General features: G+C 50.6%; 9 protein-coding genes across 9 annotated transcripts; 4 read left to right on the top strand and 5 right to left on the bottom strand.

The window, feature by feature from the left end:
* Positions 1-3: 3 nt before the first annotated feature.
* On the bottom strand, positions 4-1,940 carry AA0111_g991 (hypothetical protein; the record flags this gene model as incomplete). Its single annotated transcript, XM_028656522.1, has 2 exons — positions 4-789; positions 837-1,940. The coding sequence occupies 2 exons, from the start codon at positions 1,938-1,940 to the stop codon at positions 4-6; spliced, it is 1,890 nt and encodes a 629-aa protein (XP_028511504.1).
* A 376-nt stretch (positions 1,941-2,316) lies between these two features.
* AA0111_g990 (hypothetical protein) lies at positions 2,317-3,252 on the bottom strand (the record flags this gene model as incomplete). Its single annotated transcript, XM_028656510.1, has 1 exon — positions 2,317-3,252. The coding sequence occupies one exon, from the start codon at positions 3,250-3,252 to the stop codon at positions 2,317-2,319; it is 936 nt and encodes a 311-aa protein (XP_028511505.1).
* Positions 3,253-4,844: 1,592 nt separating this feature from the next.
* AA0111_g989 (hypothetical protein) lies at positions 4,845-6,168 on the top strand (the record flags this gene model as incomplete). The annotated part of the gene is made up of 4 exons (XM_028656498.1): positions 4,845-4,925; positions 4,971-5,059; positions 5,109-6,067; positions 6,116-6,168. 4 exons carry the CDS (start codon positions 4,845-4,847, stop codon positions 6,166-6,168), a joined length of 1,182 nt encoding a protein of 393 aa, XP_028511206.1.
* A 1,277-nt stretch (positions 6,169-7,445) lies between these two features.
* Positions 7,446-9,257, top strand: AA0111_g988 (hypothetical protein; the record flags this gene model as incomplete). Its single annotated transcript, XM_028656487.1, has 1 exon — positions 7,446-9,257. The coding sequence occupies one exon, from the start codon at positions 7,446-7,448 to the stop codon at positions 9,255-9,257; it is 1,812 nt and encodes a 603-aa protein (XP_028511205.1).
* A 1,665-nt stretch (positions 9,258-10,922) lies between these two features.
* On the bottom strand, positions 10,923-12,140 carry AA0111_g987 (hypothetical protein; the record flags this gene model as incomplete). Its single annotated transcript, XM_028656476.1, has 3 exons — positions 10,923-11,285; positions 11,337-11,881; positions 11,978-12,140. The coding sequence occupies 3 exons, from the start codon at positions 12,138-12,140 to the stop codon at positions 10,923-10,925; spliced, it is 1,071 nt and encodes a 356-aa protein (XP_028511204.1).
* A 1,297-nt stretch (positions 12,141-13,437) lies between these two features.
* AA0111_g986 (hypothetical protein) lies at positions 13,438-14,448 on the bottom strand (the record flags this gene model as incomplete). The annotated part of the gene is made up of 1 exon (XM_028656465.1): positions 13,438-14,448. One exon carries the CDS (start codon positions 14,446-14,448, stop codon positions 13,438-13,440), a length of 1,011 nt encoding a protein of 336 aa, XP_028511203.1.
* A 518-nt stretch (positions 14,449-14,966) lies between these two features.
* On the bottom strand, positions 14,967-17,477 carry AA0111_g985 (ATP-dependent RNA helicase; the record flags this gene model as incomplete). The annotated part of the gene is made up of 1 exon (XM_028656454.1): positions 14,967-17,477. The coding sequence occupies one exon, from the start codon at positions 17,475-17,477 to the stop codon at positions 14,967-14,969; it is 2,511 nt and encodes an 836-aa protein (XP_028511202.1).
* A 348-nt stretch (positions 17,478-17,825) lies between these two features.
* Positions 17,826-18,989, top strand: AA0111_g984 (hypothetical protein; the record flags this gene model as incomplete). Its single annotated transcript, XM_028656443.1, has 1 exon — positions 17,826-18,989. One exon carries the CDS (start codon positions 17,826-17,828, stop codon positions 18,987-18,989), a length of 1,164 nt encoding a protein of 387 aa, XP_028511201.1.
* Positions 18,990-20,253: 1,264 nt separating this feature from the next.
* On the top strand, positions 20,254-20,865 carry AA0111_g983 (hypothetical protein; the record flags this gene model as incomplete). Its single annotated transcript, XM_028656432.1, has 1 exon — positions 20,254-20,865. The coding sequence occupies one exon, from the start codon at positions 20,254-20,256 to the stop codon at positions 20,863-20,865; it is 612 nt and encodes a 203-aa protein (XP_028511200.1).
* Between the last annotated feature and the right edge of the window lie 206 nt (positions 20,866-21,071).

The following is a 21,071-nucleotide window of genomic DNA, read 5'->3' as shown; positions in this document are numbered from 1 at the left end:
CAATCACTCTATGCTCATCTTCATCAGCCCATCGTTGGTATCGGTCATACCCTGTAGACCTATCCGCTTTGGGCCCAATGTTGGCGTCATGCTCATGCTACCTCCACTGTTTGAGCGTTCACCATGTGACTGACCACTTATCGATGTTTCCCGACTGGCCTTGGTATTCGTGCCCCAAAGAGTGCTGTCCCTTTGTGCAGGAGACTGCGAGATGACTGGGCTGCCGTGAGCGCTGACACCTGGTGAGACTGCACGACGTTTGATTGAAGCTTCGTCGAAATCGTCATCCCGCCGGCGTTTGTTCGACTTCTTCAAAGCCTCGGCTGCTGTGGGAGGCTGCATTGCCCCTGGCGTAGACGCTCTGGATGCCCCACCGCCTATAGTTGGGGAGTCCATGTTCATGTCCTCGCTCATTGCGGATGATTCTGCACGAGGAAAGGACGGCGGAGGCGTGTGTGCAGCGCGTGAACCCCAGAAGCCGTTGCTGACCGAATTGCGACCACTGTGTAGACTGCCAAAGGCACCGAAAAGTCCTTTAGACGTCGATCCATCTAGACTCATGTTGCTTTCGCTGCCCTCCTCTGGCACACCCTCAAGGGGTCCATCCAGACCTGGAACTGTTGGCAGCAAGCTGGGTGACGATTGCGCGGTTCCCGAGGGTCGTTCTAGATCCGTGTCGCTTTCTCTCACTTGTCGAATGATCTCGGCTTCGCGGCGAAATTCGCTGTCAACAGGAGCAGCTTCTTCGAACAGCTCCGCTCTGATGCGGCCGAACTGTCTTGACTTTGGCTAGTAAAGTTAGCAACTTGTATAGTTGTACTGATTCATGTACTCACCAACAAATTACCCCTCCGTGAAACCACCCGTCTTACTACACCCGGAGTTTGAGGCATGTTACCGCCCTCGTCACCGCTATCGTTTCCAGATGAGATGTGGAGGTCGTTGGCAAAAAGGGAAAGGCTCTCTCGTCGCGAACCCGCTTTACGCATCGCCGCTTCTCGCGCAAAATATCCCGTATCTTTGCCATTTGGCGGTGAGGCCGGCCCGGGGCTTGCCATGGAGCTGTGTCCACTGGCTGAGCTCGAGCTCTTTCGGCTTCTACCCTTGCGCAATCTCGCTCGATGCATGCTCGCAAAGTTGGGCTGTCCACCGGGTGAGAACAAATTCGAAAAGACACCGTTGTTGCCCGCGTTGAGCCCTGGGAATAGTGTGTTGGTCTTCGCTTGTGGAGTCATGATCATAGGGTCGTCGTTGTCCTCGGGGTCCAGTGGATCCACCTCATCCGAAGAACTACTCGAGTCCTCTGAGCCCATCATGTTGATGCTGCCGACTGAACTCGAAGGGGCGGTTCTATCGCCATGACTCCATCCACCCTGTAGGCTCACATTGGGCGAGTCAAGCAGCATTGAGTTGGAGCGAGGCTTCCGCGGCGGTATCTTGATGCCTTTTTGCGTAATGGTCGGCGAAGAATCGGGCGAAGACTGGTCGGGGAGCGTCGAGTGGTGGAGGTTGGTGCAGGCTCTTGAGAACTCAGCGCCGCGGGACCGTCGGGGCAGGACAGAAGCAGGCGACGCGTAGGTATTACGCGAATCTAGCTGTGGAGAGAGGGGCACACGGGCGGCGAAGTGCGCGGGACTGGGCATAGGCGACTCTCGAGGGGGCATTTGCAGAGACAGGCCTCGCGAGAGGAAGTCTGGCCTACGCGGTGTACTGGGGCTGGCGACGATAGTTTGGTCATCTTTGGACATGCGTGCGGGTTCGCGGAACTTCGGAGAGGGCTCAAGACGGGGCGTGCTGTCCGAGAGAGACCGTGCTTTGGGCGAATTCGTCTTTGGCGGCGTTGTCTCCAGTTGAGGTTGAGGCTCCATCATGGCTGCACCGCGAGAGTCGGTGGTTTCGCGTTCGCTACCGATGGCTGGCGTTATGGCCGCCGTCAACATTGCGTCGTAGGGTGAATCTGGCAGGACGACCCTTATAATTCATTCTCTCAGCAACGTGCTGTGAGCAGAAGTCAAATTGGTGGAACAGCAATGGCCCGTACGTTGGCGGGGCGGTTAATCATGGCCTATCATCACGTGGAAGGAAGCCCCTACCAAGGGTGAACCATGCTCTGAGCCTGTCAAAACGAAACAGTGTCTTTAAATGCATATAAGTCAGAACACTTTCCTGGACTATCTTCTTACATGCAGTGAACACATTGCTTCGTTGCATATCGAGCTCTCTCTCACGGCTGCCGCTATGATGTCGATTATGACGCTTAGATCACCCATAGATCATCCCTGTTTTGAGCACCCCTAAGTACTTTCCACGATGCTGCTACAAGGTCACAATGGCCTCTACCCACTCAATATCTTCCCAGGTAGCTTCCCAAATGTTAAGCACGGTCATGGTCCACACTTTTCCCTCTCGCTTCATGGTGCCAATGCACCGACATATCCGCCCTTGTTGTAAAAGCCTACTGCAGTCGTACTCGAACAGGGGCACCGACTTCCAGATGGCAGCGCTGTATGCTCCTTTGATATAAGGCGGCCTGGCATGGAAGAGGTCGCAGAATGTGAATTGTTGCTCTGTGCCAGTTCGCTCCGAAGCAAGGATTCTAGCGTACATTTCGATCATAATGCGCTTCCCAGACTTAGATGCTTGACAACTCTGATTGATCACCTCACCGATGCGAAAACACGTCCTGAGCAACGAGTTTGACGAGAGACCGATAATAGGCGAGCGATCGCGAACAGATTCAGGGAACGGCGGCCTGACGATTGGTTTCCTAATCTCCGCGGAACCTGAGTTGCCATATGCGGCCTGCAAGCGCGTTGTCGGAGTGACTGGAGACGTAAACTGTTTTGACAATTGCTGTGAACTCGTCTTGGTGGTGACTTCTTCAAGCATGATAGGAATGTCGGCGCATGAGCCTGGAGTGGGGCATAGTCTGTCGTTGTCCGTGTTGTAGGACTGCGCGTGGGACTTCGAAGTAGGCTTTGCAAGGTCAGAACATGTACCACCATCTTCAGGTATCAATGCGAGCAGTTCATCATCATTGATGTCAAAGTCGAAGTCATCTTCCGCGGATTTCAGAGTTTCATGTTGCTGCAGAGCCAGGTCGAGATCAACGTGCTCAGCGTCAGTGGCATCACAGTCATCGTCTTCGAGAACGAACAAGCCAGCGTCAACTGAATATTGCACAGGCCGTGTGGCCACGGTGTCTTGGCTGACATTCTGAACAGTGTCAGAGCTTGCGAAACGATGATGCATCACATCATAGGCTTGAGTGGTAGGAACATGATCTGACAAAGTTGTTTCTTCATCATCTGCTGCTGACTGCCATGGTCGCACATCGTCAATAAATGCCGATTGTGTGGTCCTAGACGGTGGAGCTTTGGATACGGATGTCGCAGACTTGCGTACAGGTTTCGTCACCCGGAAGCTCTCCGACACACGCCGTTGATTGACAGTTGCCCTCGCTTCCGCATTCGTGTGTCTATCATCCAATATGTTTCCATGGGCAGCCAACGCAGCCAACTTTGTTCGGTTGCGTGTAGGTTTCAACGGTGGGCTGGCTGGCGTTGCCGGTAAAGAAGCATATATCTCGAGATGTGTAGGCTCGCTTGCAGTACCAAGTCCGAGATACTGGGCAACAGCAGGGTTATGTCGCCGCCGCCCATGAACGGTCGCTCTTCGCCGCGCTTGGTTTTGCTGGATGGGTGCCGCTATTGGTGATTGGGGCGTCGGGAACTGCGTCGAGGGCTGATTGATGGCTGTGAAACAAGAGGTTGAAGAAGAAACTTGAGTATATCTGCATACCTCAGGTTAGTTAAGACGATACGAGACAAAAGCAATGTGAGGTGGGAAAAGGTGAGTGAACGCGCTTCGGGCCTCTCACGCGCTATCGCCGTTTCCTGCACCCGTCGCCTCCGCACTCCAACCGTGATGCAGCGCGTTTGCCCTGTTCATTGTGGTTCTAGCGCGGCGATACGATATGCGAGGGGTGTGCAAGAGGTAAAGTGAAGAAACCTGATGGGGGAGGTCGCGCGACGTGTGGTTGCACCCCGCAAGTGGGGGCTGAGTAAGGTAGGTAGCTTCAGCCCGATCAAGGAAGCTCATTCACCTATCGCGTGCACATAGGCAGCCACTACTACATAGACTTTCGCTTCAAACCTCTTCCATCGCCGCTCAACTCACCCTGTGGACTTTGCACGACTCGTCAACTCATGTTCGTGGAAGCCCGGATCGTCTATTCTTATCTGTAACACCGGATCTCTACCTTCAAACGGACCCTCCGACGGCTTTCAGACCTTATTGAAAACACCAGACCCTGATTGTGTCCAAATTCGTTCTGACAAGCAAGCAAACATCCTGTTCGGGAGTGTATTGCTTTTTTCGCCTCCAGATTTAGCAGGTGCTTATCCTGAAGGGTCAAATCAAGCGACCAACTTACGATGCCTGTAAGTTGTTCTTCAGATTGGTTTCTCTTTAAGAGTTCCTAGACACCATGCTTTCAGTTACATCATCCCACTTCAATTTGTCCTTTGTACTCCTCTTCTCATTACAATCATGATTTCCCACACCTCTTGGTATGACGGTGAACCGCTCCTCAACAGAGAGTCGCTTCGTAGGAGATCTTCCTGTAGCAGTGCCTGTTCCGATCTCGAAGCACTTCCCGTGTATCACAGAGCTCCGTCTGTGTCAATTTCTTCGTCAACTTCTTTGTCAGTTTCGTCGTCAACAGAGTCCTCTCGCAAAACGCTTCACCACCACAAGGATCCCAAAGCATATGCAGAGCTTCCAATTTTCGAGAACCCTTGCCCGCTGTGTTTCTTTGGACACTGTCACAAGGCGCTAAGACAATGGATACATCGCAGAAACACGCTTTCTCGGCTGTCACGGTCCAAATAGATCGATTGACGAGCGAGCAATACGAGGAGAATGTAAGTTAGCCCGTGCAAATCTCATGTTAAAGCTAATCGTTGCAGGATGTTGGTGGAATTGTCGATCTCATCGAAGTCATTCGCATTCAGGCATCTGGTCCTACAGAAGCAGCACGAGCTTTGCGAAAGAAGCTGTAAGTCAAATCCCTACGTGTATACGACATGCTCTAAACACTTCATCAGCAAGTACGGCAATGTTCATCGCCAGATCCGCGCCCTGGTCATCCTAGACGCTTTAATCCAGAATGCTGGTACTAGGTTCCAGAAAGCTTTTGCAGACGAGCCCCTCCTCGAGCGACTTCGTATTCTGGCCAGGGACGACACGGTTGATGCGGATGTTAGGCAGAAGGCCAATGTTCTGTTTCGAGGATGGGCTGTTGCATACAAGGGAACGCCTGGACTTGAGCGAATAGCAGCACTACACAAAGAACTCCCTCGTACCAAGCGTCCCCAACCACAGCAATCTCGAATTGTGCGACAGCAAGATGCCGAGGCCGCACGTGAGCGCGAGGATAACTCGCCCTCTCCTCCTCGAAGCAGGCGGCCGGAGCCACAACAGGCGTCGTCGTCAAGAACCAATACACCTGTTGTACTCGGCGCTGGTACCCCTCTTGCAACCACCTCGTTGTTCAGCAGGAACAAGAAAGACAAGAAGAAAACCAAAGGCCAGCCATTCAATCTGGAGAGGGAGAAAGGACAAATGCTCGAAACGATGGCATCGGCAAACGTCGCTAGCACAAACTTGCTCAACGGATTGCAGCTCATCAACCGTGAGCAAGAGCGAGTTAGCGACAATCCAGAAGTGATGCGACGTTTCGAGACCTGCAAGCAGCTTCGTCGCCAAATCTTGCGTTATATCCACTTGGTCGAGTCAGAGCAATATATTGGTGGTCTTCTTAATGCCAACGACGAGCTAGTCAAGGGTCTTATGGCATTTGAAATCATGGACAAGAGTATCGATGACGACAGTGACAGCGACAATGAAGAGGGCAACGTATCTGCTGCTATGGCCAGCATGGACATGAACGAGTCGGCTCCTCCAAAGCCACCCCGGCCAACGAGCATCCCTATGCCTCCTCAGCGTGTCGAGCCAGACAGTGAGCCAGAGGAGGATGAGGATGACCCGTTCGGAGACAGCAACGGTAAGACTGCTGCGTACATTTCTCGTGAAGTTAGCTAACTCACCACAGCTGTCAAAACGCCATTCGCTGAGAAGAGCCAGCCGACTTGGAGAGACGTCTGAGATATCAAGTGCCAGACGCGAACAAGACCTGCATGTTCACGGCGAGACACGGTATTGGGCTTTCCTCATCTCATGTTCAGCAATACCCTTTCGTATAGTTTTACCATCTAGATATATGATAGATTCAATGCACGTTTACACAAATACCTCGTCTGTGTTTGTTTTATTTTACATGCATACATGTGTCGAGAGCCTATGACCGAACGCGCGGCGTTAGCCACCTTCACTGCCACAAGGGGCGACGTCATGTTTCTCTAGCGTGGGCGTGTCATTGGCCTAGCGCCATGCGCAGCGCAGCGTTGAAGCAGGGTTGGATGCCCTCTGCGACCGTATTAATCTCCCCTTTGCCTCCCCAAACACAACCGTTCAGCATCTCGCGCTGACCTAGCTTTCTCTTTCTCTTCATCGCTCAACCTGTATGTTTGCACTCGACTCTGTGGCCGCGGACACTACTGACATCATCACAGCGCAACTCCGTCATCTCGCGACCCAACAAGTACAGCTCAACCGTCTACAATCCACTCGTCACACTCCAAAACCCACGCGGTCCGCCCAAACTCATACACCAAAATGCCTGCCTCCACAAACTCCGTCTCCTCGGCCGCTGGCTCTATCGTCAAGCCTCAGGGTGGCAAGTGCAGCTGCATCAGCACAGACGACTGCAGTTGCTGCTGCATTCCTTGCACTGTCATGTAAACGCAACAGTAAAAACATCACATACGGCGGCACATGAGTCCCATCGATGACAGCGCATGCGTGTGCGAGAGCGGAGACATGCCACACGCGGCCTACGATAAGGGAACAGCGATTGGAATAAGGTGTTTTGGGACATTTTGAGCGAGCATACCACAGCAGGAGGATCTTTCTGGAGTTTGGGAATAGAGCGATAGCTCGTAGGCTTGTTGATAACTGCTCATGATAATAGGACGATTAGATCTTTCATTCTGCGCCTCTTTCTTCCGCCCAACGTTCTGCCCATCGCGTGTGAGCATGCAAGCTCTTGCCGTCCGCGGTCTACAACATATTGCACTTTTATCGCGCGGCTGTTGGACGGTGTCGCGCCGTTTCGGCACCTTGGGCCTGTGGCGAACGGCTTGCCTCAGGCTTTCGCTACGCCTGAACCTGGGCGCTTAGAGATAATAGACTGCGTGCGGCGCAGCAACACGATATTGATGCCTACCAGAAGTTGCTAACATGTAGTATCTCGTTCCTGGCTCGTTACATGTTCCCAGGTTCCGTCACAATTACTCTCGGTTACCCTTTCCCACGTGGCGTTGATGTACCACCACACTTCGTTTCGATCGCTTCCCAACGTCCTCAGCCATACGACGCTCGATCCAAGGTGTGGTTTCGAAGGCAACAACGACATCTGTGGTATCGGAATTCGTATCGGTATCTACGCACAAATCCTCACTGTCTGGTTCGCAAACTACTTCGTCCTATCTGAAGTCCAAGTACTGCGCGATTCTGTCAGCATCTTTAGCGTCGCAATCCCTATTGTCGCGTTGATTTTTGCCTCGAATCCATCCGATGTATACGCCGTGGAAGCATTTGTATTGCTACAGATACTGGCATGGAGTTGTATGATGGGCGTGCGGGCCAAGTCCTCGTACAGCAAGGCTACCTTCTCTCGCGGCAGCTTTTTGAGGCGGATCGTGTGCGAGATTGTCAAACTTATGAACATCTGTCTGCATGTGTGGTTTTGGTGGGCAGGGGTGGATGACATGAAGACAACGCCATGTGGTACATGGTTGATGATGTATGTTGTCAAAACAAGTCTTCTTGGCTGGGCGAGGAAGGTCATGATGGCTATGAGTCTCTTCGTGTTACTCTGCACGATCTATTGGGTGGTAGTGGAGTTCTTGAGGCCGTGGACTGCTTGGAAGGTAAGGGAGAAGAGGAGAAAGTTTGCGGACGCAATTAGGATGTGGGAAGAGTCTCAGCGACGAAGCGCAGATGAAGAGACGATAGAAGAGAAGGGTGCGACTGAATGCGAAGGTAGTTCAGTTCATGATGCTTCAGTGGAAACACGACCGCATGAAAAGAGGCCTCGAGCTTTATGTACTCGTTGCTTACCGGCAGGATCAAGCTTCGGGCATGCTCGCCCACTCAGCCTAGTTCGCACGCGCTCAGATCCCCTGGCGCGACGAACATCAGAGTGGGAATACTCTCCTCGTATCGCTTCCCAGGAAACCTCCAAACGGTCCTCCCGCATTACCGTTCAAGAGATCTCATCTTCGCCATCCCCAACATCAGCATCATCCTCTCATGCCGGTTCCAACTCCCTAGAAGACAGTCCAGATCTCTCTATCATCCGCGAAATCTACGAGAGTGAGCTATATATCCAGCACTGTATCACAGCAAGTCCATACCAGATGAGCACCGACGGCAAACCCCTCACCTTCCCAGTGATCGCACGATCGACCCTCTTCCCCCCAAAGTACCGCACTCCAGCAGGCGCAGAGTCGTGTCCACCGTCGTGGTTTCACTGCCAGTTACACAGCTATATAGCATTTCTGACATGTCGCTTCCCGCCACAAGCTTTCGTCATCTACTCACACCTTCGTCAATCCCGGCTCCTCGACCCACTCAATGGTCCTTTTCAAACATACGCTGCTCTTACCTATTCAGCAGCATCACCTAATCCGAAATACTTACCTACATGGACCTCGGTATCGCTGGCTTCTTCTCTTCTCCTCACCAGCCCTTCAACGCCAAAGAAGATCTGGCTTGGTTGGTACTACGTCATCCTCGATCTTCTGATACACGTCATCGTCATTCTGCAACTTGAATTAACTTTACGTTGGAATCATATAAGCGGACTCAGCGGACGATGGAACAGTATCGGACAATTAATCCCGTTTATCATTGGAGTTAGTGGATTGGGGTTGGTCATTAGCAGGTGGGTAGTGAAGATGTGGGTTAAGCGGGTAGTTGCAAGAGGGGAGAAGAGTGGGTGGGAGGTACATGTGGAGGAAAATGAAAGTGATGATGAGGATCAAGATGAGTACGAGAGGACCGGTGTCAGCCAAGGCTATGAGAGGTGGAAGAAGGCGCATCTCGTGCAGCATGCAAACCGAAATGGGTGATTGGTGATAAGGATGCCATATAATACCGATCCTTCGCCCTCATTGGACTTTCAACTTATACTGCATGGCGGAGTTACGTCTTTCTCGTTTCGAATGGCTGACAAGGATGACCCCCAATGTCTCTTACGGCACAGCAAGGCAGATTTCATAATCTGTCACACCGCCTGCGATTTGTATGAGTGAGGCACAGCAGCGACCCGGTGTATTAAACACTTGTGGGTCCTCTTTCTGCGCTTCTTCTCCATACAGACTAACCAGGAGGTGTCTTTCACATCGCAATGGCTGGACTCGTCAGCTGCAAGAATGAACTTCACACAATGCTACCAAAGCAACCATCTCCACCAAGATCCCCAAGCTTGGATTCATTTCCATCTGCACTACCTTCACGCGCTGGTACTCCTTCCACAACATCTACCGAAGCAGAGTACAGGCCTCGGTATACTCTGCATCGTCACGACGAACCGATCAACTTTTTCAAAATCGCCAATAGACCCGTCACCATCGCCTTCGCTGTCCTATTCGTCTTAGAAATCTTCAGCATCATATACTGGGATATGTACGACCTATCTTCTATTCTCTTTCTCCCACCCGTGGTGAGCATATGTGCTGTTCAGTGGGAGAAATACAAGCGCCGTAGGCACAATAGAGCGACCAGAGATGATGAGGTGGACATTGGGTTGATATACGAAGATGAGGAGCTTGAGGATGGGATGAATTTGTACGGGGTAGAGTTAAGGGTAGATGAAAGCCCGTCATTAGGGAAGCAACAGAGACTGTGTTGAGACTGGGGGTTGGGAGGCCTTTTGTGGCGCGGTGCATGCGTAGTCGCATGGTTGCTGCAGCACAGTAGGACTTTAGAACATTGATCACACGAGGCAACGTCATCTTACTCTGTCATTTCGGTTGCATGACATCAACTCTTTTGTACGATTCGCACATCTTCTCCCAGTAGAGCTGGAGAAGATGAGGATCAAGGAAAGTCGGCGATCCCGCACCGCATTGCACCACATGCATTCAGCGCACTAGCGGCTTATCTTGTCACAAAGTCAGTATCGTTTCAACAGCCGCTATTTCCATCACAGCCAAAAGCTCTTGTTTCAGGTCTTTGTATGTTGAGTCTTTTGCTTTTACTTAGGCTCGTTCATCAACTACAATCAAGTGGTGCATGAACTAGCTGGACTCTCCAAGAACGAGTGGCACGCTCACCCTACCGCTCCGCAGCTCTCGTTGTGGTCGAGTTGTTCTTCATACTCACATACGTATATATCCTCTCACTCATCATGTTGAACGAGAACGAACGAAATATGTACGTTAACTTCATAATTGCGCTCATGTCACAGGGCGTAGGGAAATTGTGGAAAAGGTTCAGAAGCTGGCGGATGAGAGTGACATCCAGAGATGAGGAAACTATGATTGAATCGGTGGGTGGAGATGAGATGTCAGATGACGGGGCGGGCTTGAAGTCCATTCGGCTTGGAGAAGACGGAAAGTTCAGTGCCGAAAAGTAGAAGGGGGTGTGTTGAGGACTACGAATTGCGGAATTTCCGAGGCTTACCTCATACGCCCCACCAAACTTATACTGCCGTAATGACTGAGAAGTTTCTGATTGGGCTACAGTTGAAAAGAGAGCCTCGCCGTGATTACGATACATTGATCGAGAATGTCTCAATCGCCCTTCTTTCCCAGCTCTTCATCATCCATCCGCTTCTTCGTCATCAGCCTCCCCAACAAAGGTATTCGCTGTACTAATTGTCCCATATTCGCAGCCGATCGTTTGAGAACACTGAACTTCCTCCATGCGAAGAGCACCAGGAACGTCAGCCCGATTGTGGCTACAAAGTACAAATATATCCAATAGGTCACTTTCGCGCCTCTGTTATCAGGAGAGAAATCCCAGAATGTCGTACTGAAGAAGGTTGCGACGAAAGTTCCGGGAAGGAAGATGAGAGTGATTGCGGTAATCAGTCTCATGTCGGCACCGTAGCGATGGTTGAGCTGGTTGTCTCTTTGCTGAAGGGTCGCGTATATCTATTACTGTTAAATGTAGCCAGTATTGGGTGTCTCGGTTCAGGAACATACAGTTTGTGTCAGTGACTGAACACTGTCCTTTGTTCGTTTGGATGCAGCCATCCAATCCCGAGTGAGTTGCAGTAACCATCTGACTTGCTCCTGTAACTCAATACCAATAAGAGCACCAGGTTCTTTGGGCCATACTAAGAGAAGCTCATTCAGAAAATCCAGGGCACATATCGTCTTGGTTTGGATATACTCTGTGTTGGCAACTTCAATCGAGAGTGTGTTCAAAGACTTTATCATCTGTGTAAAGTTTAAGTCTTTCTCCACAAGGCTTTCTGACTCTGATGACCAATATCCCATAGCCGACTCCATGTGAATACCTGCCGCAAAGCTTTCGGCAGATTGCCTTACCACATCGTGAACCGAGATTCCAGCTATGATGACTGGTGCAAACAGTGGGTTGAATGCAAAATTAGGGAGGCGTTCGATACGTCGCACGATGCGTTTCGCATCTGCTTCAACTTCTGGTAGATAGATGCCGAACGTTCGATGATTAGCGCTATCATACGTTATCAACAACGCATTGTAGGTGAAGTAGATGACAAGGCCTATTTTGTTCAGTTATGAGCGACAATCTGGACGCTTAGGCTCTCTTTGAATGACATCGTGTTCTTCTGGCCAAAGCAGCATAGAATCGAACGTACCTTTCCAAGTCTCGTCTCCTATTACCGGGGAGAAGGTTGCGTTACAAGTGTATGGAGCCTCGTGTCTGGGCACGTAGTTATACGGCACATTCCAGTACGAGCAGAGGGCTTCGACAGCGTCCAAAGAATAAGGAATAGGAACCATCGGATCCTTGGGATTCATCTGGGGTGTTATGATCCTTTCACTATATTAGTACATCTTACGGTTCAAAGATGGCTTCCATACGCACAAATGGCATGACCATTTTATCTCTGGCTGTAATGACACCGTGCGCTCACATAGCTCGGGAATGCCTTCGTCGTTGATGTCCTGTTGGTGAAATACTACTCCTGTCTATCACAGTTAGCTCTAGTGCATTGAATTTAGACGCCGCAACTTGCGCTATCTTCATGTATTGATACTAGAGTATGTTTCTCTTGTGCCTTACATGCGTGAGGGTCCCTCTTCCAGTAATCATGTCGCCACGGAATACGATTTGCTGATGCCATGTCACCAATATTGATAGAAATTTTGTGAAAATTTCGCCATCAACGAGTGTGTACTGATAATTGCAAGTCATAAGCGGGTAATGAGCCTTAGATATACGAAGTGATCGTGTATGGGGCCAAAGCTGAGGACTTGGATGTTCTTAGGATGACCGGTGGGTACTCGACCAATCAGGGAGCATGTCAGCACATCCCCGAGTACGGAACGTGCATGAGGCTGAGAAAAGCTAAAACAAATCGAGCCCCTTCTGATCCAGGATACTTTACCACCGAAGTAGAGAGCTACCTGTTTGCTGCATACCGTAGAGATATATATGAAGTCAATGTTGAAGATTTTTGCAGCACTGGCTCTAGGCTGCGTTTTAGACATCCTTCTTCGAAGACAAGGTAGGAATGCTCAGCTAAACAAAAAGCCTTATTAGCCGCTCCTGGTGAAAGAAGATGGCGCGTCAACCCGACACTAGGAGGAAAAGACCACAGACAAGACGTTTTGATTAAGAAACAAATTTCATGCTCGCGTTGTTGTATCCAAACATACGTCTAACCAATTGCAATTTTGATATCAGGCTTTGCACGTTGATAAGAAAGAGTCGCGGGCTTCCATCGCGTCGAGCGGCGCGTAGACGCACACGTCACCCTTTGCCAAGACGCCAGAACCCCGGTTAGACTTCTTCTGGTCTTCGCGCTGAACTCGATGGAGCTCATCGTGGAAACCTGGCTGTCGCAGGAGATGAACCTTCACAGAAACACCTGTATTTTCAAGTGCAACCTTCCGTCAGGGAACCCTGAAGCTGATGCGCGGCATGTGATGGTGGACATTCTCTTCACCAAAGGTCTATCTATAATAGTGAATAGCAGAATATATTGTTGCAATCAGGTGTGCATAACTCCTAGTTCGGAATTTCTGCAGACATTCTATGCGACCTAGATGATAATGGGATACAGCGGCGATACCTCCCGTATTATCTCCCTCTTCACTCGTCTTTGGCAACGGGCCGGTCATGCAAGCCCTGGAACCACTTGTCCAAATCCTCGTAATGCCTTGCCAGCTTTCCATCCATATCCATCCTGAGCGGCGATGGCAAAACTCCAGTGTTGGGTGCATGAGAGTCTGCTGGTCGCTGAGCAAGTGATGCGTCCTGCGAATGCTGGAAATTGCCCTCCGCCTCTTTGACCAGTCGATCAATCTCGTCTGGGAGTAAGCCGTCGCGTTCGAGTATAGCCTTGATCTTCTCCGCCACAACGATCTGTTTCTTAGTTGTCCACTGTCGTTGTTTCAGCTCGGCAGCTACGCCCTCTAGAGGGTGTGTTAGGTTGTTCTGGAAGCCTTCATTATGGTTTTTATTGTTTCTTTTCGTGCCCTTGACTTTCGGTTGCGTGGTAGTTTTGACCTTGTTGACAATTTGCTCGATCACATCGATGAGGCCTTCGTAGATACTCAAGTACACCTGGAAGCACCCTAGGCGCATCTCATTCGCTTGTTTGCGTAAGATGAGAACGTCTCTCTTTCGAATTGCCTTCAACTGGACGAAGGCTTCTCCGCTCTTGTACAACGCTTTCTGGGAATCGAATACTGTATCGAGCGAACTCTGGGCCAGATCTTTGATCGCTTCGTTGCCTTCGAAACAGACCTTCATGGTTGCATTGCCGTTCTCGATCGTAGCGTCGTAGCCCAGGCGTATAGCGGTGATTGCCTTCTCGAAGTTCTGTTTCATGTTCTGCAGTCTCATCTCGGCAGCAAGTCCTAGAAGGAGCATGAAGAAGAGTGAAACAAGGAAGTGGTGGCCTGTAAACAGCGATGCTGTATAAATGACGAGTATCGTTACCAGGTCCTGGAGGAAGAGGGCACGAGTATGTTGGAGACTATCAGCGACTTCGCGCGACATTGAGTCGAGGTCGTCTGCAGTGTCAGCATGGCTGTTTTCAGGTACTGGGCCACGTTTTGCGTCCGGAGGCGCCGTGTCTCCGTCGTTTTCGGGCTCCATGTCTGCGTTCTCGTGTGTCATGCGTTGAATAGGCATGTATTCTGGTCTGAGCTTACGGGTGTTTTGTCCTGTAACTATTTAAGATCGGATGCAGCTTCTTTGGGAAGTGCCGACTAAAGCAACAGATCTCACTATACGAGTGGGAGGTCTAATGGCACATGTTACGTCATTCCTTATTTTCATTGAGTTTCCCTCTGCCCATCAGACACACAACTCGTCATACTCTTCTTGGCTTCTGGCGTACGAGAACCCCTACGTTATCAGAAGCACACAGAGCGCCCCTAGAGCTTGTCGAACAAATGTGCTTAGGAATAAAAGGGTTAGAATAGCGAGAATGTTATAAGAATCTGTTGTTTGTAAATTGGGTTATTGGGATTGCCGTCCGCCCTTCCACAATATACTAGCAAAAAAGTCATGAGAGGCCCAGAAATTTTGACACCATGAAGAGATTGCAACTTCGTAATGTAAGGCGGTGACGCATATCTACATTGGTGGGTATCGTCCAAATAGAGCGAGAACTATTCAGCAACTTCGTCAAATCCAAGTCCATCTAGGTTACCCAAGAACTCCATGTTGCCCTCTCCGGCCACAAGCGCATCGACATCAATGCCGCCACTCGTCAGATATCTCGCACTGACACCAGTGTTGATCCTCTGACTCAGGAGATGCTTGAGCTCTGCCCGCAGCGATTGCATCTCTGCTTTTGTCATCTCGCTCGCTTCCTTTTCCTTCTTCTTCCGGCCGCTTCCACGACCTCTCTTACCTGGTGCTTCTTTCTCGAACTCTTCACTGTCATAGTCGACACCAAGGTCTTCGGCAGCGCGTCGTAGTACGTCGTCCTCGCTATGCTTTTTCTCTTTTGCGATGACGGTGTCAGATAGCTTTTTCGAGATGGTAGCACGTGGCTTCAAGCGCGAGACGATGCGGCGGTCGATGTCCAGGGTACGGATGAAGAAGGCCGTCTTCTTGGATTTGGGAGCATCGCTGGCGCGTGCATGGACCTTAGCAATAAGCCTTCGTACACCCGCGACTTCCTCAGGAGCACATATTAAGATACTGGAACCTGAAGCATCTGCACGTGCGGTACGTCCTGATCGATGGACATATGTATCGGCGGCGCGAGGCAGATGGTAGTGTATGACCAAGTCAATCTGGGGTATGTCAAGACCTCTGGCAGCAACGTCTGTAGCAACCAAGATGGATCCAGGTCGCTCCTTGAACCGTTCGATCGATCGTAAACGAGCTTTCTGGGGCATGTTCGAATGTAGTGGTAAAGCTGGCAGAGCCAGGTTTGTCAGGAACGGTGTTATGCGACGGACCGCAGAGATTGAGTTGGTGAAGACTAGAGCGCGCTTCTTTGTGTAGAACATTAGTAGAGAATAGAGATAAAGATCCTTCTCAGTTCCGGCACATTCGATGAGTCCCTCCTGCAGCTTGCTGGCCATCTGCGAAGTCGGGTTCGCGTCAACGAACATCGGCTTCTCTTCGCGGAACCGGAGTTTCTTGAGCAAATATTCCATAGACTGTTGTTGGCTCATGAGATCTCCGCTATATTTAGTCTTGCCAGCGAGCTTTCGTTGCAAGTCCTTTCCGAAAGTCGCTGAAAACACAAGAGTTTGGCGTTGGGTTTCTGGCGCTGGTTCCTCGTCACCATTCTCATTGGGCTCGTCGTCAGGCTCCAAGACTTTGAGAATCTCTCCCATTTCCTTGAAATGCCCTTCGCTCAACAAGCGATCAGCTTCATCAACAACGAGGAATTTGATCTGCTTGAATTTAGGCAGCAGGCCTTGACCACCGCTAATGACCTCCCACAGTCGTCCTGGCGTACCGACAACGATGTCTGCCTTTTCCAGTTGCCTGCGCTGCTTCTGAACGGACAGACCACCCGTAATTGACGCGATGTACGGGGAGTCGAAGTCACCCTTCGCGCAGAGAGCGATCAAGTGAGCGTTGATCTGATGCGCAAGTTCTCGTGTTGGCGCAATGATCAGTGCGATGGGTGCTTTGTCCTCTGGATCTTTGGCTGTCGATCGAGCAGCAAGCCAGGACTCTATGACTGGGATACCAAAAGCGAGTGTTTTACCCGAACCTGTCGAGGCCTTGCCAATAACGTCTCTTCCTGCCATGATCTCCGGTATTGTAGACGCTTGGATACCAGTGGGTTTCGAGAACTTTAGCTTTGCTAATGCGCCTAGCATCTCTTCGGAGAGATCCAATTCGTTCCATGCGCGCACATCTGTCTCGTCATCGTCGTCGTCGGGCTGGTTCGCCAAAATATCGAATGCGCCAGGTCCGAAGGTTTCGCCGTCTTCGCGGTCTTCGACTTCGTCCTCTTCGTCCTCATCGTCCTCGTCCTCTTCCTCCTCGGCATCATCTGGGGTCGGTAGTTCTGCCTTGGCCTTTTCCTCTTCTTGTTTCTTGAGCTTTGCTTCCTTGGCCCTCTTCTTTTTCTCGGTCTTTGTAAGTTTCTTCACTTCTGGTTCGCCATTGGTGGTAGCCGCATCTGCGACATCCGTGGCATTTGGATCTGCCGCCTGCGCGGGTGCCGTCGTTTGCGCATCCTCTTCATCGCTAAAGCCCTCCCATGCGACATCTTCGTTCTCCTCCTGCGCTGGTTCTTGTGTAGCGTCTGCTTGTATAGCGTCTTCTTTTCCATCTGCCTCGCCATCCCCAAAAGTTATCGCCTCCAGGCGTTTTGCCTCGTCTTCTTCCCGCTGCCATGCTTCCTCTACATCTTGTGCCACCTCTTCTTCTGTCTTGGTAGTCTCGAAGGTAAGATTTCCAGTAACTGGGTCTTTGACGATCTCAACATCGTCAATCTCTTCGAGCCCATAGAAGCCTTCGACATCGTCCAACCGATCGGGCATAGACACGGGTTTCCATCCTAGCTCGTTGAGTTGCACCCGGCGCTTGGCTTTCGTCGACGAAGGGAAAGGTTTCGGAAAGGGCGCTGCTTTCGTACGCTCGACTTTTTGGCGTTTGTGCGCCTTTTGCGACGGCTTCTGCGGGGCGGTATTAGGACGCTTCATCGTGGATGTTGAACGATTGAGTTTCGTCGTGCAATGGATGCGCGCGCGAACTTTTTGGAAAACTTTCGGCGTTCGGGGCCTCGGGGGTGCCCCACATCACTCTAGCCTGAGCAGCACTTTCCCACACTTCACGTGCATGACTCGCACTCGTTAATCGGCGTTTTTCTGATCTGCATTGTCTGTGTAATCAGCACGAGGTAGAAAGAGTAGGACAAAATTAGGTGGATAAATTGGTCAAGAGTGGTTGCGTATTTCTCACAGAAGTCAACTTGGTCGCATCGCGGGGGGTAGAGAACCAAAATCACAGTGGAAAACAGAAAGAGTCAGGGATAGCAGTATCAGACAAATATGGGAAAATCATCCAAGGACAAGAGAGATGCCTACTACCGTCTGGCAAAAGAAGAAGGATGGCGAGCCAGATCAGCCTACAAACTTCTCCAATTAGATGAAGAATTCAACCTGTTCGAAGGAGTCACGCGAGTTGTCGATCTATGCGCCGCACCAGGAAGTTGGAGTCAAGTACTCTCACGCGTACTCATCAAAGGGGAGAAGTTTGGACGAGCAGGTTGGCAAGATAAGCAAGCTGCCGCAAGAAGTTACGTACTGGGTCTTGACAAGAAAGAGTCAACTACGCAGGCAACCCCTCCATCGGAAGTAAAAGTGGAAGACAAACCAAAACCTAGAGAAGGCGTTCGCATCGTAGCCATCGATCTCCAGCCTATGAGCCCCCTCGAGGGTGTAACAACGATGCGTGCAGACATTACTCACCCCTCCACCATTCCTCTGATGCTCAAGGCCCTTGATCCAGACACATACGACCCCGCCGCACCTCAAGGCTCATCCCCCGTTGACCTTGTCATCTCGGACGGCGCGCCCGATGTCACCGGCCTGCACGATCTAGACATTTACGTACAAAGCCAGCTCTTATGGGCGGCGCTCAACCTCGCTCTCTGCGTGCTGAAACCTGGGGGCAAGTTCGTAGCCAAGATCTTTCGAGGCAAGGATGTCGATCTGCTGTTCGCACAGTTGAAGATTGTGTTTGAAAGGGTGCGTGTAGCGAAACCTAGGAGCAGTCGTGCAAGTAGTATCGAGGCGTTCGTTGTATGCGAGGGCTTTTGTCCACCAGAAGGTTTCACTGCTAGTTTGGACAAGCCGCTCGGCGCGGGGACGCAACTGCCTACCCCAGCACTTTCGGACACACAGAAACAGGAGAAGAAGGACACTCGACGTGTTCGAGAGGACGGGGCTATTGAGATTGATCTAGGTTCTGAGACTGAAGATGAACACGACATCGAGGAAGGCGGACAGCGATGGATAGCACCGTTCCTGGCTTGTGGTGATCTATCGGCGTACGATTCGGATGCAACGTATCATCTACCCAAGGACAGGGTCAGTTTGGATCCCGTGCAACCACCTACTGCACCACCGTACAAGAGGGCGCTGGAGATGCGGAAACTGGCTGGTGGTGCATATGGAAAGACAAAAGGGAGGGCAGAGAAGGAAGCGAAGTAGACGCCCAATACAGATACCCTTACGCAATCATTGGTGTTCAACAGTTTCTGTGGAATTTGCAAATTGCATAGATGTTGACCTAAAGAACGTTTTCACAATTTGCGAAAACCAGTCGCGCCACATGCGTTCACTGTGCATACCTTCCCAAAGCGATCATGGTCTCATGTTCTAGACCTCCCTGACATGGCACCGCCCTATGCTGCGCCATATCAAGGTCTTTGTTGATCTATTTCATTCTCAGAAGTTACAAAGAAGGTCGTTGGTACCCCGCTCATACGTCAAAGGCGTTTGTTGTGAATGTCTCCTAAGCGCAATATACACTCCATGGCCATTGACAGATGGTCGATGTGTTGCCGAGTTCTCAGTCCGCTTGCTGTCCAGGTCTTATTCAGGGAGCATGCAAATTCTATCGAGAACCTTTTTGAGTCGGTTGGAGTAAATCTGAGGAGGCATGTTGATTGATTCAAGGTCGGGGAAAGGCTGAAACTATCAATGAACGATATTTCCAGGAGTAAAGACGTCAAGGTCATCTGAGATAGGACAGGAATCCAAACAAACTCTCGATATCTTTCTAGACTTTTCCTAACAGCAAGGTTTTATGAAAGCTGTTGTTACTATTAGTCCACGATACTTGTGCAATCATGAATACAATCGCACTCATTACCACCCTCCTATCTACCATCGTTATTTCATCTGCCTTAGGCACCGCCATATCTAGTGTATTTGCACTGATTAACGCAACCTCACTCTCTCCCCGCGGCCCGAACAGATGTCCGATGACCCACTACTACCGAATCTTAATACCATTCACAACATCACCCAGATCGCTAACATCCACCTATCACTCTTGGCCAAGGGCCATCGCTAGCACTTCAATTTCGCGTGTTTCATCGCGTTATGTGGGCTTAGACTGACATGTGAAGGGCTCTGCACATTGCTTCTTTGTTGTCTTTGTGATTACGCCTTATGGAGTCTGCCCTCTTTGTCCGCCAAGTCAGCACTTGCGAGAAGTATAACAGTACATGTCAGGTTTGGCTTCATGATGTCTATGACACGCACTTGTATCTGTGTCCTTCACTGTGCTTCGTATTGTACGTGGTGAGTGATCGGGTTGTTCGTACTTACCCAGGTACCCATGAAGGTAATAATTGATAGAACAGCATAGAATCGTCTCCTGCTCCTACTCACCTTCGCTTTCAGGAATACATCTACACTCTTGGATCAGAATATCAAAGCAAGAGGATTTTAACTCATGTACCCCACTATGCTAGGCCTCGTATGGCTCGTCATCTTCGCGACCATGGTTCTGACCACCCCTCTGGCCCCTCGCTACTCCATATACGGGGCAACGCTCCACGAACGGTCCAATAGCACGTCGACGCATCTTGTTCGTCGCCTGGACCCTGACGCATGCCCGGGGAACAAGAACCACTTCCCTAATTTCTCAGAGTGGGAACGAGGTATGAGCCAATTCTGCGACAATCACGGCGAGCAAAAGGTTTACTGGGACAAGCCACTCGTTATGACGCTCACCCTAAACGGTCACGATGGCAAGCCAATAGAATGGGTCTTCAGAATTGCAGTCGACAATGGTAATGCTCCTCCCGTTGGTGGATTTCCGACTACCGGCCAGCTTAAGTGGAGCTATTACCCCAGTGCCAAGCTTTGCAAGGAGAAGTTTATGGGATTTACCAAGGATAAGGGTGGGGGAATGAGAAAGGTTTACTGTAAATGGGATAACGACAAAGGGGATATTCATGATCACCTCATGCTGGGGGGCAAATACAGCGAAAAGCTCAATCCGAAGTATTGGGCGACAGTGACGTGGGAAACTCGGCCAAAGAGAGGACAACCAGGAGTGGACCGAGGCTGGTGATGGATAGGGTGAAACAAGGTAGTTGAGATGGAGGTGTCAAAGTTGTATTTTGTTTTGCACATGATCCTTCTTCACGTCAAATTCGAGCTCTGTCGTGTGTGCAGACCGGTGGTTGTTAGAAGGAGCCGATCATGTACTCACTACTGTCTGTTTTCCCTGGTTCTCAACATCACACTACGGAAACTTGACGACACCAACAACTAAGG

This window comes from Alternaria arborescens (genome assembly GCF_004154835.1).
Source record: "Alternaria arborescens strain FERA 675 chromosome Unknown contig_2, whole genome shotgun sequence".
In the NCBI taxonomy this organism is placed as follows: domain Eukaryota; kingdom Fungi; phylum Ascomycota; class Dothideomycetes; order Pleosporales; family Pleosporaceae; genus Alternaria; species Alternaria arborescens.
This window is presented reverse-complemented; position numbering and strand designations above follow the sequence as displayed.